Consider the following 15,597-nt stretch of genomic DNA (forward strand, 5'->3'; position numbering starts at 1 on the left):
ACCCAAGAGGCTTCATTCTGCTAAACCCAGGCAGCAAGTTCCAGTGCTCTCCCCAAGCCACCTATGTGACTGCTAGTTGATCGCTCCCCCTCCTTCCTAGGAACTCTTATTTGGCTGCCAGAAAAGCCCCTCTACTTTAGCTGCGCCTTCCAGTATCCTCTGCTGAACAGAACAGTGGTTAAAACCACCGGTGTCGGAGCAATGCTGGCTGAAATTCCGACTTCACCACTTGTAGCTGTTCACCTGGGCAGGCTACTCAGCTTGGTGCTTCAGCCTCCCCATCTAGAAAACGGGGGTAACTGTACTTACCTCTTAGGGCTGTTAACGCTCAAATGACTCACACATACAAACTCTTCGCCAGAGTTCCTGGCATCTGGAACTATGTCTGTCTTAGTTCTCAGTATTGCATTCTCAACGGCTAAGTTGCTGAAGTTTTCCTAGGCTCATCCCGCTCACTGTATTTACATTCCCTTCTTAAGTAATCACTGGCTCCTGTGGCTTTGCTGATCGTTTGCGGAGGATATCTGGAATTATATCTCAACTGTATTCAAGTTGTTTACTTATCATCTGCACCTGAATTTCAAAGTTAAAATAGCCAACCTTTTAATTCGATATCCCCTCTGCAGATCCAGTCCTCCTTGACATTTGCCCATCTCAGAAATGGAGATTACATCCTATCAACTGCTCACATCAAATACTGAGCTCAATCTTGACTCCTTTCTCTCATACCCCACACTTAAGTAGTCAGGCAATTAGGAAGGCCCTATCTTTAAAATAAATTCGACGTCCAACCACTTCACTTCCTCCACTGCGCCACCCCAATGCAAGCAGTTAGCCTGCACCTCTTCTGCGACGGCATCCGAACTAGGTCCTCTTTCCACTCTTAACCAACTCCTAGAGTCTGGTGTCTACGTAATAGCCATTACCCTTTATAAAGTATACATAAGACTGAAACTACAACATTCCCCACTGCACACTCAACCTGGCCCTTGCCAACCTTCTCTGAACTCATAGCCTGCAACTCTTTTCTTTGTTCATCCTGCTCCAGCCACACTGGCACCCTGTGGTCCCTCAAACAAGCCAAGTTCACTCCCAATTCAGGCCACCTTTTGTTCTTCTACCTCAACTATCTTTTCTCTGTATTTCCATGGCTTTCCCCCATCATTTCTCTCCATACTACCTCCTTAGATGCCCTCCTGGGCCATACATATACCATTTAAAATAGAACATCCCATGTGACACTCCTCCAATTCCCTAAGTGTTCTCTGCTTTACTCTTCATCATAGGATTATCTCCATGTGAAGTTATTAGTTTATTATCTAAGGCCCTACTAGAATATAAGCTCTAGGAAGACAGGCTTTGTCTTGTTCATTCAGGTATCTCTAGTACCCAGGATACCTGGCACACAGTGGCTACTGAATAAAATACACGTAGAATGTATGAATGGCAGTGGCAGAAGTGATGACCAAACTCTTCAAGGAGAAAATATCTCTCAGGCTGCAAGAGCAGAGGCTAGAAGGTCCAGGTCTCTCCCCCAGGGCGGTGGCTTTCCATTGTTAACCTACAAAGATCTGAAATTTATTTTGAGAAATTCTGCAATTTTCTTTAACTACCTCCTTTTCTGTTTCTAGTTGGCAGTTTGACATTTTTTGATCTGATCCAAATAAAATGTCACTGTGGCATTTGCATGAGCCTAAAATGAAATCCCACACAAGGAAAAAATATATCAACCACTCTTATCTCTCCCACCAATGCCCTAAGATCCCTAAGCATGCATATATATGTGTGTGTATATATATATGCATATAATGTATATATATATGCATATAATTTTTAAAAACCATTGTTTTTCTTCATCCGAGACATTCAGAAAATTGCAGTAACAATGCAACCCATACATGTATTTCCTTTGCCTAGATTTCATTGTTTATTAACATCTGGAGCATAACTATTTTGAAAAGGCTCCCAGGCAATTCTTGCAGTAGGCACTAAGTTGGGAGCCGAAGAGAACAAGAGTAAGGAGCTAGTTTTCAAAGAATGAGAAAGCACATTTTAGATAGTATTATACATTAAGATTACACCAAAAAAATTGGTGCTTAGGAGGTTAATGAGAAATCTTTAACAGAAATTTGAGTTTTCAATAATATATAATGCAAATATATGGGAGAGGTGTATCTATTTTTAGCAGAGGGGTACATTATGTTTTGCTGAAATCCAATACACGAAAACCAGAATTCCAGATAAAGAGAAATCAGAGACAGATTATTTTAAAATGACTCCTTGGCTTTTTGCAAAATTATGCACAATAGGTTTTGTCTGGTCAACTTCCCTACAGTTCATTTGTAGTGACTTTTTAGAATTTGTATACCAATTGCTATGTTACCGTAACTGGCAAAATGGAACAGCTCTAAAAGAGTTGCACTATTTGAGTCAAGAAGTTTCGAATAAACAATTAACCTATCACTGAATGAGATTTTCGACAGGGAATGTTACTTTCAATGTTAGCTGGAAAAAATCTTACCTGAAATTCTTCACAGCCACATCTTTGTCTACCAAAATCAATCTAGAGCCCAGAGTCCCTGCCCCTCCCACCTTCCTCAGGCCCAAAGTGATGTATGTCAGAGAGACTTAAATTTAAGAGAGACTCCAGGCTGGAGTTCTATAGCCCAGGAAGCACAGAGGGACATGGAGACAACGTGATAAGCAGTTTTCAAGTTTCTGTATAAGACCTTCCCTGTAGGTTTCATCTGAAGTACCTCACCTTCTGAGAAAATATAGGGTATTCGTCCATAAATTTAAATCCAAGGCAAGTATCTGTTGTGGATTAATAGTTATTAATTACCCACTGTATCCACTGAACAATGTTATATACTATATTGAAGGTACTGTGATGACTATTTGGGAACCATTTCTACTATATAACACTAGTGGAATAATTACCAGTGTAATATTTAGAGTGCCAATTTGAGTATTTTAGAGCTTTGAAAGAACATCTTATAGGATAAATAAAGTCAACAGATTTTGGGGGGGGGGTACCAAAACAAATACCTAGTAGACCCCTCTAGACTGTAATTTAAAATGACCAAACATTATAGCAAAGTTCACAATAAGAAAAAATACTAACATGTAGCAGTTGTATTAAAAGTTAGGTATTATCATTAAAAAAACACTTTCCAAAGGATTTTCTTCAGGTTTTCTTTGAATGTTATTCACACTAGATTGGTGCTCTAATGTTCTAATTTAAATGTTGTTAAAAAGTACTAACTATAAAAAAGAAAGGCAAAATTCTGGCAGAGAAATCCAAGCTAAGTGAAATCACCACAAATCAAGTATCAATTTTAAAGTAATTATAGAACGTGATGGTAAAACTATTCACCTTCTAGGCAGTTGTAAGGATCATAACTATTACAATAAAGCAAACATGCCTGTTTGATAATTCCAAACCAATTCTGTGCACATAATTTCTTGAAGTGTCCAAATTTGGGAACACTGACTCAAATGCCTACTGAGTTCATGCAGGGATGTGTAGAATCAAGCCTGAAGGGCATCACACCGCTGTCTAACAATTCAGCCTGGAGGCCACCAATTTGTGACTTCTGCTTTAGATCTTTGGCAACAAAAAATACAAGTAGGAGGCAATCTTAGAACTACCCAATTCTTACAAATTTCACCATCATCTATAGCAGTGTGACAAAATTAGGAAGAATCTGCATATTAATAATTAATGAATACGTATATCTGACAAGAGAAAAGGCTTTAATTTTCCACAAAAGGAATGAGTCCAAGTTACCATAATTTTTCCTTGAAAAGATATTCTGGATATACTGGTAACAGAGTAGAGATATGTAACACAAACAAACATTTTTTTGTGTATTTCTTTTTTATTGTCTGGAACACCAAAGTAATAACCCAAATTTCACATTTACAATGCACTTTTTTTTTTTTAATAAAATGCTATACATATTAGAGATACACGTTATACAAAAGTTTTTGAAAAGTAAACACATACACTTATACAGTAAAGAGAATAAACTGAATTGCTATTATCATTAATATTCCTTCTCTCCTAAATGATCAACCACTGTAGACAGTTACCAACAGCTTTTATGAAACCATCACTATTCTAACTAGTTATCTTGGTGTGTGAGGGACTAAGAATGGATTTCTTTAAAATGACGTGATAATGAATTATTACCGTGCATCATATAACTTCATATTTTCAGATTATCAGTTACTAAAATAATCAGAATCCCTACAACATGGAGGTTTAGTTCTCTACAAACACGGTAGCATGGGCTACCTCGGCCCAACTCCAGAAACAGGTAGTCCTCACTTCCAGACCAACACCCCACACTTACATCTGATCACTCGGAAAATTCCTTAAGCCAAAGCATCCTTGCAGCACTCATTGCCTCCTCCCAGTATAATCAGCCTTACTACTAAGTTTTGGGAGATCTGTTGAACATTTGTTTGGTCCCCGCTACTTTAAAAGTATCACTATTACCATGTTTCAATAATTAAATCCAAGAACTGAGTTAAGTCTCAAGGATAGGTTCACCTCCCCTTACAAGAAAATTATCTGAATACTGTTAATAAGAAGAATATAGATATCATATTGTGCTAGTTCAGTGAAATACCACTATGACTAGCATATATTTTCTCAGTACAACTGCTGGAACTTTAAGATGTGTGAATTTCTGACCTGGTCTAATCTACCATGAAAAGATCTAAGGCAACTATGTCAAGATGCATTTTTTCCTAAAAAGCTTGCTTCCTCTGCCAACAAACAAAACAATTTAAAACGAATCATAGCTAAGGTGATATAATTTTAGAATTTCAAAGTATAGATATTCTTCTTTAGGTATTCTAAGTATCACTTAGAACACTCCTTACCTGTAATAAGCACCCACCATTCATGAACAGCCTACCCTGTGGCAGGCTCCGTGTGTCAGTTGTTTTATATACACAGGCCCAGTGAATCACCACAACACCCTGGTGTGTCATTTTTATTCCTTTTTTTTTTTTTTTTTTTTTTTTTAAACAGATGAAGAAACTGGAGTTTCATATCCCCTTCTAGGCTTAAAGGTTTCTGGTACAGCATAGCATTTCTTTTTATTATCATAAGAGAAAACATTAGAGCACCAAGAGGAAACTTGAAACCATCTTAGTTCTAATATTCTGTGAACCTGGTTAACAGCAACAACATCCCACCCTGATCAGCCATCCTTCTGTGCTGCAATACTGCATGTGATTATTGCATTCCTTTATCAAAATGATGCAACTATGATTACTCTTTTGGATAAATCCTCCTTTATTTGCCCATGCATTAAGGTCTCCTTTCTCTAAAAGGTCAAAACCTACGGGATATTCTTTTCAAGATTTCTAGTTGAAGGGACACAAAAGACTTTCTTTCTTGACTGGAACTAAACAACTGCATTTTACTTGAAAGTACTCATTGTAACAAAAGTTTTCACTTTTATGTTATGTCACATTTTAGTCTTTCCAGATTTGGAACAGCCTTTAATTTCTAAGTTTTGTTATGAAAGTTATAGACAGAGAAGTGAAGTATAAACAGCCCTGCATTGAAAACCATCTATCTATCTACTTATTCAAGTAACAAATGTCCCTCTCTCATGGAGTTTTCATTCTAGTATGTATCTGGGAGAGGGAAGGAGGGAAAGACACACACGCAGTTATGCCAGGTAATGATAAATGCTAAGTGCTTAGCTTACTAAGTTTGCTTTTCAAGCTCACCAACTTTTGATCTGTGCTTTATTTTGTTTCACATGTTGGATGCAGAGTTTAAATTATGCACTTCGGTTGTAAAATAAAGGGCAGAGCCGTCAAGACCTAAATGTTAAATCAGAAGCAGGCTACTTATTCTTTAAGTTTGTTTGAAAGTAGTGGTTATTAAACTCTTAGGGATGAAGAAATCGTTCATTCAGTGAGTTTACTAAGACCAGAAAAAAAAAAAGCACAAATGCATGCCATTTTGTAGATACTCTCAGGTGGCCTAATATCCATGGGATGCTAGACTAGGAATTTTCACTACAAAGAGAATTTATAATCACGGGTGTTGGTGTGACGTGGAGAAAAGGGTTTGGTCAGAAAAGTCTAGCCAACTCAGATTCTGTGATTCTTATGTAACCATCTTACTGCAAATATGAAAAAACAAAATGCATAACAAAACTGATATCCAAAGACGTTAAGGTCTCCTGGATCCTAGAACAATGTTCCTCTACTACATGATTTTCATTATACTGTAGACCCCTTAAGCAACTTCCTCATTAAACAAACTATTTTCCATCATTATGATAACTATTGCTACATTACTGGTGACAAATTTTAATCCCTAATCCTCTTTCACCATTACCCAGTCTGCGTACTAAAGGAAATAAAAATCAAGTTTATTATCGGACTAAGCTCAGTCTCAGAGAGGGCAGAAGACAGCATGCCATTTAAAAACAAATTGATTTTTATTATAAATATAGTATATGCACAAAGTAAAAATTTCCAACAGCACCGAAAGGTTTAAGTGAAAAGTAGAAGTCCTACATCACAAACTAATGTCCTATAGTCCTAATGTCCCATAGTCCTACATCTCAGAGGCAACTATGTGCTCTCTCCAAAAAAAAAAAAAATCTAAGATTATGAAAGCACATATGTACATATACATATACCTCTGAAAAATACAATGGGCTCACAGGACTAGAATGTTATAATACTAAGGATTATACCTTAGTATAATCTAACTACCCATTAGGAGAATCAAATGTTAATTATACTTGGCAAAACCACTTCAAAATACAGTAATTTATTAATGTAATAGATTAATAACTATAACAAGTGTATAAAATATAACAAGTGTATATAAAATAATCATTTATAATTCAAGCAAAGGTAAAGCCTCTTAAAGACGTAAATAATCTAAATCACACTTCCCTTGATCGTGGCAGTAAAATTGTGGGTAAAAAGTCCAACAGATAAAACTAGCAGGAGAAAACTGAGGGGTCAATGAGAAAGCATTACCCTAGGGTGTACAAATGTCATTCAGACAATAAAGCCATTTTATTACATGTACCTAAGAGACGTTCTCTGCTAGCCAACAGAGAATGCTACCACAGCCCAGGGTTTTAGAAAAATTGGTCCAGACAGGGAAAAATTCTATGTTGTCAAAGAAATCCTATCTCTTTATAAAGCTGAATGTCTGGGGTTGTATCAGTCATGGACTTTGCACCAATTCCTTCTCTCAGAGATTAATCACTTTCCTATACCAAATTAAGATGTACAAATCCCCACTTTTATTCAGGACGAACATGATTTCATCTTTGAGGCTGTCTCTGGGGCTACTCTTGGTAAAGACCAAGTGCACATATTTAAGAGGAAGATCTTCCTCAAAGAAATTAGCATTGTTCTTTAAAAAAACCTAACTTGGGTGGGGGAAAAAAAAACTAATGATAAAAAAATCAACTTACCAAGAAGTGAAACAGGCTGCGTTACAGGAGGGTTGGGCAGATTCGTGGGTGCAGCAGGTGGCACAGCAGAGCCATACATTTTCACACTGTCACCAGACTCGGCGTTTCCTCTAGCCCCAGACACCACTGTTGGAATGGGATTTCCAATAGATAAGTCTTTTGTAGTGTCTTCATTTATACCAGCGATAGTAGCTAAGGAATATAATTACATCAACATGTGAAGCTGAATAATTATCTCCCCAATCAACATTCTTTTGCCACACTCTAGACCCTGTTACTGGTCCACTCTCCCCTCCTACTCCCAACTCCAAGAGGACTAGTGAACACAAAAGAAAAACATGCTTACAGTTTGGGATGCTTATTGGTGGAGTGTGAGGAGGAGGAATGGATACTGGTGGAGTTATAGGAGGTGGGGGTCCAGGAGGAAGAAAACCTACAATAAGAAAAATAACGTCAACTTATGTTGTGCCACCTAATCTTGGGCTCTAAAAAGAATGTCTTCTTGAACAACTCACAGTACCTGGTGGCAGATGCATCGGATTAAATCCTGGGCGCAAAAATGGTGGAGGAGGAGGTGGAGGAGGAACACCAGGACCAAAACCCGGAGGAGGAATGCCCAAGGGAGGCGTGAAAGTGGGTGGCTGGAGAGCACCAACTACAGGAGGGCCCGGCTGATGTGGTGGGACCTAAAGACAAAGGAAGAATAATGAAGCCACATATCTAGCCACCCTCCCATCCATACAGTAAGTTGAGATGAAGATCTTGTTGAAAAAGATATTTCGAAATTTGTGATTATGTGAGTAAATTTATCTAGTAACAGGTGGTAATTAGTACCTACTCTAAATAACAGTCATCAAATTTCTGTTCTCTATGACAGCAAATTCACATTGCATCTCACAAGCATCTACCGGTGTTCTGACAGAATATCCTATATGTTAAAAAATGTTCCGTGGTCAGGTTAGTAAATTTGATAACTACAACTCTAAGAAAAGCTACCTGGCAATTTACAGTGATTAAAATCACAGGTCCTGGGGTGAAACTGCCTGCCCCCTTCCCATTTTTAACTAGCTTTGTGACCTTGAGTAAGCTATTTACAATCTCTAGACCTCAGTTTACTCATCTGTAAAATGAAAAAATGTCAACCTCACATAGTAATAGGGATTAAAGAGGGAATACATGTTAAGTGCTAGTGTCTGTCACTTAATAAACACCCTACAAATGTTAGCTATTTAAAAAAAAGTATGAAAAATTTTAACAGATTAGTCAGGTTTCTTTAAGTGAGTGGTGATACATACATTGAATCTTATTTAGAACTTGTGCTGGAAGGGCCTGTCCAAAAGATCAAATAACAAGTTTGTCAATGTAGGGAATCTATTTATAAAATGTCACCACTAAGTATGTATCAGAGCATGTAATTTTCTCCTTACACTGGGAAAATCAAGAGGCTAGGTAACCCACTTTTGTGACAGCTCACATTTATCTGATTCAGATTTAATGTGAGAAACTGAAAAAGGTACTGAAAACAAGAAAACCCTAACAGATCACATAGCACTGTGGGTCAAGGACTTAAAATTTTTACCAAACGGTTGTTCATTATTGAGCTCTTATTATGGAACAGGAAACGTGCTGAGTATTTAACATTCACGATCTCATTTAATCCTCAAAACAACTCTGACCTAGGAAGAACACCAGAGCCAAAGCCAGGAAAGGGAACTTGTGCGTTTATAGATAGGAAACTGAAGCTTAGATTAGGTAGGTGATCTGCCCAATGTCACATTGCTGTGAATAAACAATTGAGCTGAGATTCAAACTACATTCTGTCAGAATCCAGTCTGTCTCCTCCTACGTCATAAATGCACTCACTGACCACACAGCAGAGGTTTATGAATATACCTTTGTGTTAAATAGCACTCAATTTATTAAATAGCTCTCACTCATCCATTAAAAAACTTCATTTTAGCACCGCCCAAACTGAAGATTAAGAGACTCTCTTTCTCTCAAAACAGCTGCTTGTTGGGTGGATATCCAGGTTCTCTCAGAACGTAAACCCCCACCAAAGAATAAGATTCAATAAAAGAAAACAAGGGGAAGCGGAATACAAGAAATGCCATCAGGTTTGCATCTCAAGTCTGAAACATTATAAAGACACTAAATAACCTAGACAGATGTAAGGCGATATGAATGGATTTTACTGATGTTTATGAAAAAATGTGTTAGTTTATAAACAGTAGGTCTGACATACCAAAATACTATTAATATGCACATTTACGTGTTCATGTCTTTGAACACTGACCTAGACATACATCTATAAAAAGATTTAGAGAAGTTTACCTTTCAGACACTTACAAGTTTAAATAACGCCCCAAATGTTCTTACCTGTGGAGGTGGCACTGTTATAGGTGCGGGCACAGGAATAGGAGGGACAGGCACTGGTAAAGGTTTAGGTATAGGTGATACTGGTTCTGTATGTGAGGTTTCTGCCCCTCCATTTTGAGCAACTTCATTTTCATGCTTCTTGGGGATTCCTTTCCAATCTATGAGTTAAAGAAATTTAACAATAAAAATTGACAATTTTTTATAACTTTAAATCTAGAATTATTTTTAAATGATTATATAAAAAAATCAGCAGTCTGATTTACTAAAGAAATGCTTATGCTAATCTTGTATTATTTAAATGAATGAACAATAACACGCAAAAGAATGCTTATTGTGTGTCAGACACAGTTTGAAACATTTTATATACATATTAATCCAATGAGTTCTCATAACCATCTAGAAGTAGGTCCCATGATCATTCCCATTTTATAAGTGAGGAAAAGAATTTGGAAACTGTGGAAAACAAGGTCACATACTAACAAGTGGCAGACATGGGACTCAACATACACACATCTGGCTCCAAGGTCTATGTTCTTAACCATGATGGTGTGTTGTCTGGATTAAAGATCCCTGGAGGGAGGAGCAAGACTCTCTGCACCCTGACCAGAGCCTGTGCCAAAATGTTTGGCACACAGTAGACCCCTAATACCTATTGCGTGAACGGAAACCTAGCTCTACCTGCCCTTTTTAAAAGAAGTTTATTTGAGAGAGACAGAAAGAGAGAGCAAGACAGAGAGCAAGCAGGGGAGGGGCAGAAAGAGAATCTCAAGCAGGCTCCGCACTGTCATCACAGAAGCCAGACTCGGGGGGCTGGAACTCACAAAAACCGTAAGATCATGACCTGAGCCGAAGACAAGAGTCAGACACTTAACTGACTGTGCCACCCAGGAGTTCCAACCTAACTCTCCCCTTAAGTGAAGGCATCACACACTGTGGGGAAAGAAGTCAAGGTATGGGAATGGCTCAACATCGTTCCACCTGTTTTTGGTTCTCAAACCAACTCTGCTTGCTTGAAACTCCTTTAGTCGCTTATTTTATTTTGGCACACCACCCTGCACTCCTTGTCCCGCTATCTATCAGTCTCCAGGTCATGCCCACACATGCTGCTATTTTCCCCACTGTAATCCTACTGTCAATCTGGATTTTTAATATTCATGCCACAGGTAACTACCTTCTTGCCTTACATGTTTACTTTCAATTGCTTCTCTGGACATTTAAATGCTTTCAAAGAAATTATTATGAAACACTGGATGAAAACAATACCAGTAATGTTCAGTTTAAGACTCATTTGGATCTGTTAGGTTTTTCACAGCGAAAAATTCTATTTAAGATCTACTTAATACTGAAATTAATGATTAACTCCACAATCAGTATTATTTCACTTATGTGTGAATCTATCCTCCCACTAAGTATAAGTTGCATTAAGGGCAAAGACCACATCTGTCTTATTCACCATGGTTTCCTCAGTTTTTAATGGAGAGAACAGCACATAGTGGGTACTTGGAAAATCTCAAAAATCCCTACAGCAAAGAATAAACATTTTTCACATGCATTATCAAGAAAACAGATGAATTTTAAAAGAAATTAAATACTGCTTTACCTGGATTAAGTGTATCACTGTCCAACATTCCTCCTTCACAAAAACTCTCCAGTTCTTCAGGCTTGACTTTGTCCCATGGAATATAAGTAACACCCAGTTCTACATCCCAATACTGCTTATAATCTGCCTTTATTCCTTTGTTTAAAGCCCAGGCAATCTATATCACCATTAGTTAAAATACAAAAAGAAAGGACAGGAAAAAAACGTCAGTTTTGAGAATTAAGCATTCCTCACATTTCTAATCACTCAGATTTGGGCAACAAGGGAGCAATCTGACCTATCCCTGGATCTCCCTTCGATGCTAGTTAATTGGTTAACCTTTTCTCCTACTTTGTCCTGGTGGAAATTTAACTGGCATCACCTCCTTATCCACTCCTCCAACCATTCACTCCCCAATCTACTGACATAAAACATAAAAGAGAAAAGGAAAATAATGTTTATTGGGAAAAGGCTGAGGTTTCCTGCATAGCCCAGCATACTGGGGACCACTTTCCAAAGTCTTGGGTACTTTGAAATTATTTAAGGTTAGACAAAATCCTTTTGCAGCACAATCATCCAAGGGTACATGACTGAGGAAATGCTGACTCTGGCCCCTTAGGGGAAGAATATCAATGTACCTATTATCTTTAGCTCTGTTGAATATTTTCGTTTATTCTAAGAATGAGATGGCAAACTTTAAAAATAAAATGTGTAAAATCCAAAAAAATCTCGCAAATAAACATTTAACATTTTAAATTAAGTTAAAGATTTTAAACTTTATGTTAACTTTTAGGAGATACAACCTCTTAAATAGATATACATGAAATGCCTTAGTGTCCAAAATAAGTTTTTAAAAAGCCAAGTAATATTCTGTGTTAAATTTTTAAAAAATGAATTATAAGGGATAAAAATGTACCTTTATGGATTTCTGGTTCACTTTATAGTTTCCGCGGCTCAGTTTCTGCAGGGCGCGATAAGCATCTTGCCTATGAACCATAACAATATAGGCACAACCTCTGGGAGGTATCATCTGCTCCAAAACATTTTAATATTATAAAATATAATAAAATCAAAGAGCAACAAGAGAAAATAAATACTAAATAACTAGTTCCAACAACCCCAACTCCCCTGCCCGTTACCTACCCACGAAGCCAGGATTCTATAATCTGAGATTAACTTGTTATACATTGGCAAATTCAAGTTTGGTCTCAACTATCGACTTTTAATAAACCTATGGTTCTCCACGTTTTATTAACACAGATTTTTCTAGAGAAAGGTTTTAAATTAAACTTGGTTGTCCAAGAAATGTGGTTAAATAAATGGGAGGATGCTAAACATGGACTCAACACTTATACTCTAGCCACATCTACTACAAAGCTGGGCAAATTTTAACTTGGGCCTCAAGTCCTTAATTTTATAAAATGGCATTAGTCACACCCATCCACTGTCACTACATTAAACATAAACACTCACATTAATTGATTCAATTGGACCAAACTCTTCTAAGAGACTTGCAACATCTTGCTGAGTAGTCCGTTTGTCCAGCTGTCCCACCCAGAGTGTAGTGCTACAAACTTAAAATAAAATTATAATCATAAAAATATACACATTTGGTAATGTGCAGCACTGTACTTTTCTACAGTGAAAAAAATCATTATAGAAAAAATGCACAAGTTACAGGATACCATAAGGCTAAGTAGCAAATCCTATATACATCTAAAAAAACTCTAGAAAATTGTGGTAGTACTTCCAGAAATGGGAGTAGGATGGTGAATAACATAAGAGTTGAAAAATTCTGTCTTTTGTGGACAGATCTAAAGATTTCATCTATGAAAACAGGCCAGAGACACAATAACCTGCCCAAGGCCACGAGAAGACCCGATCCCAGCTCTCTTGATCAACAACCAGTCTAGTGCTTCTGTCCACTGCTACAGTTGTCCCTTTCTGACTATCGAGTGTACACGATAGTTTTTTTTCTTATGCTGTGTTCTACGTAATAAATCTTATAGAATCAGAAGTTTTACATATGCCCTATTTGTATTATAAATTAAAATTTCAATAATAACTGCAAACTTGTATCAAGAACGTGTCTAGGGGTGCCCAGGTGGCTCAGTCGGTTGAGCATCTGACTTTGACTCAGGTCATGATCTCACAGTTTCTGAGTTCAGGCCCCACGTCGGGTTCTGTGCTGATAGCTTGGAGCCTGGAGCCTGTTTTGAATTCTGTGTCTCCCTCCCTCTGCCCCTCCCATGCTCATGCTCTGTCCCTCCCTCTCTCTCTCAAAAATAAAGAAACATTAAAAAAATTTAAAAAAAAAATGTGTCTAGCATACCACATTAAACATATTCTAAATACATAATGAAATTCAGGAGATAATATAGTCTGTAAAACTGTATCTTTATAAAAGAGGTTATTAGTTAATCTGGAAAAAAAGGAGAACCTTGCCATTATGTATAGGAGAGCTAGTTAACTGCTTTCTATTCCATACATTAAAAACATGCTATTATTTTATTCCTCATCACTATTAGTTTGGTTCACTCCCTATTTGCTGCTTTACAGCTGGCTTAACATATCAAAGCAAACTCAAGGGTATACACCAAAGCACAAACAAGATACGATAAAATAGTATTTTGCTATTAGTTAGAAAACATTTTAAACGCAGGACACAAAAAAAATAATGCAAGAAGTTTAACTTACCACTTGCAGTTTCTGGTTTGATTTGAGGAAGGCCTTTTTGTCGGCGTTCTCTTTCTTTTTCTCGATCTCGCCTTTCTTGGGACCGAGATCTAGGCGAATGTCGGCGTCGATCTCTGGACCGAGAACGAGAACGTCGATGACGGGACCTTCGCGATCTAGAGCCAGATCGAGATCGCCTTCTTTTTGGTGACCTAACATTTTCATGAGGGAGAGAATGAGTAAAACATGAAAACAAACAAACAAACAAACAAACAAACAAAAAAGGTAAGCAGGTGTTAATCTGGGGGGGGGGGGGGGAAATATATATATATATATATAAAACTAGATAGTTTAATGTTTGATATGTAATAATTCAGTATCAGGGAATTCATTTTAAATATTTTTAATATGTTGAAAGTTAGAAAGCATGCATATACTTAAAATGAGATAAATAAGGTTACTAGCATATAAAAGTATCTCTCATCTTCGATAATTCGGTACTAGACTGAATTACATACTGGTAGTGTTAGAAGCTGTCATCATTGGGATACACTTCTACTATTGATATCTATCTTCTCAGTTAACTTCTTTTCTGCAGCAATTAAAAATGTTACCTGATTATAGTATTACTTATTATCTTCCCATTTTTGTCAGCTAATAAACTTGTGAAGGAACTGTGAATACATAATTCTTATCATTCTATGTATAGCTATATGCAGAGATTGCAGCAACTCAAGGGGAAAAGCATGGGTGAGATGACCAACCTTAGTTTTTGTTTTTTTTTTTATTACTGCTTCTGCCCCCATTCTACACATACAGACATACAAATATACCAAATGTTATTTTATTAACACTGCATACCTAAAAATAATCCAGTTTGATTTTAATCAGTCTCCGAAGACATACAGGATTGGAAAAACATTTTCTATCAATTACCTGGATGCTGACCTAGATCTTGACTTTCTGTTATCAGACATGTGTCGCTTAACCTCTTGGATACAAGGTTGTTCTACTTCCATTTCCTTTAAAAAACCAAAACCAAAAACAACCACCCATCATTAAATGAGAAAAGTGAAAATGGTAAAGGCAAGAAGACAAAATCTAAAAATTGCTAACTTACAAAATTTCTCTTGCCCTGAAATAGATTTATTCTGGTTACTTGACATCACATTACTAGTTTAATAATGACTGTCCATCAGCAGGGGAAAAATTTTATATGGTTTACAAGATTAGAAGAAACACGTCTAAGAAACACTTCCAGACAAACACGTCTGGAAATTTGTATAAGTCATATACTGTTTCAATAAACCATTGACTACAGCAATAAACTAGGCAATGATTAAGTATTCTACATTCTATCTCGATCCTCACAGAATCCTATGGAAATTGGTATTACTATGTCCACTTTCCAGATGAAAAACTTTAGGCACAGAGTGGGTTAATATGTGCCCAACAAAGTCTTTCTCCACATTCAAAAATGAAGATAACAAG

The 15,597-nt window shown here is 37.1% G+C and overlaps 1 protein-coding gene across 3 annotated transcripts in view; it reads right to left on the reverse strand.

Annotated features, from left to right (window-relative positions):
• SCAF4 (SR-related CTD associated factor 4) overlaps positions 1 to 15,597 on the reverse strand; it is a 64,389-nt gene that overhangs the window by 12,010 nt on the left and 36,782 nt on the right. For 2 of the 3 annotated variants that reach the window (XM_058731861.1, XM_058731860.1), the window contains exons 11-19: positions 15,043 to 15,128; positions 14,128 to 14,318; positions 12,904 to 13,004; positions 12,347 to 12,460; positions 11,452 to 11,608; positions 9,852 to 10,009; positions 7,996 to 8,161; positions 7,822 to 7,908; positions 7,476 to 7,667 (exon numbers count right to left, since the gene is read on the reverse strand). In XM_058731861.1, the coding sequence (XP_058587844.1) occupies positions 7,476 to 7,667; positions 7,822 to 7,908; positions 7,996 to 8,161; positions 9,852 to 10,009; positions 11,452 to 11,608; positions 12,347 to 12,460; positions 12,904 to 13,004; positions 14,128 to 14,318; positions 15,043 to 15,128 (1,252 nt within the window). The remainder of the gene's footprint in view (positions 1 to 7,475; positions 7,668 to 7,821; positions 7,909 to 7,995; positions 8,162 to 9,851; positions 10,010 to 11,451; positions 11,609 to 12,346; positions 12,461 to 12,903; positions 13,005 to 14,127; positions 14,319 to 15,042; positions 15,129 to 15,597) is intronic. The other variant, XM_058731862.1, reaches the window with a different exon arrangement.

Source organism: Neofelis nebulosa, chromosome 5, assembly GCF_028018385.1.
Source record: "Neofelis nebulosa isolate mNeoNeb1 chromosome 5, mNeoNeb1.pri, whole genome shotgun sequence".
In the NCBI taxonomy this organism is placed as follows: domain Eukaryota; kingdom Metazoa; phylum Chordata; class Mammalia; order Carnivora; family Felidae; genus Neofelis; species Neofelis nebulosa.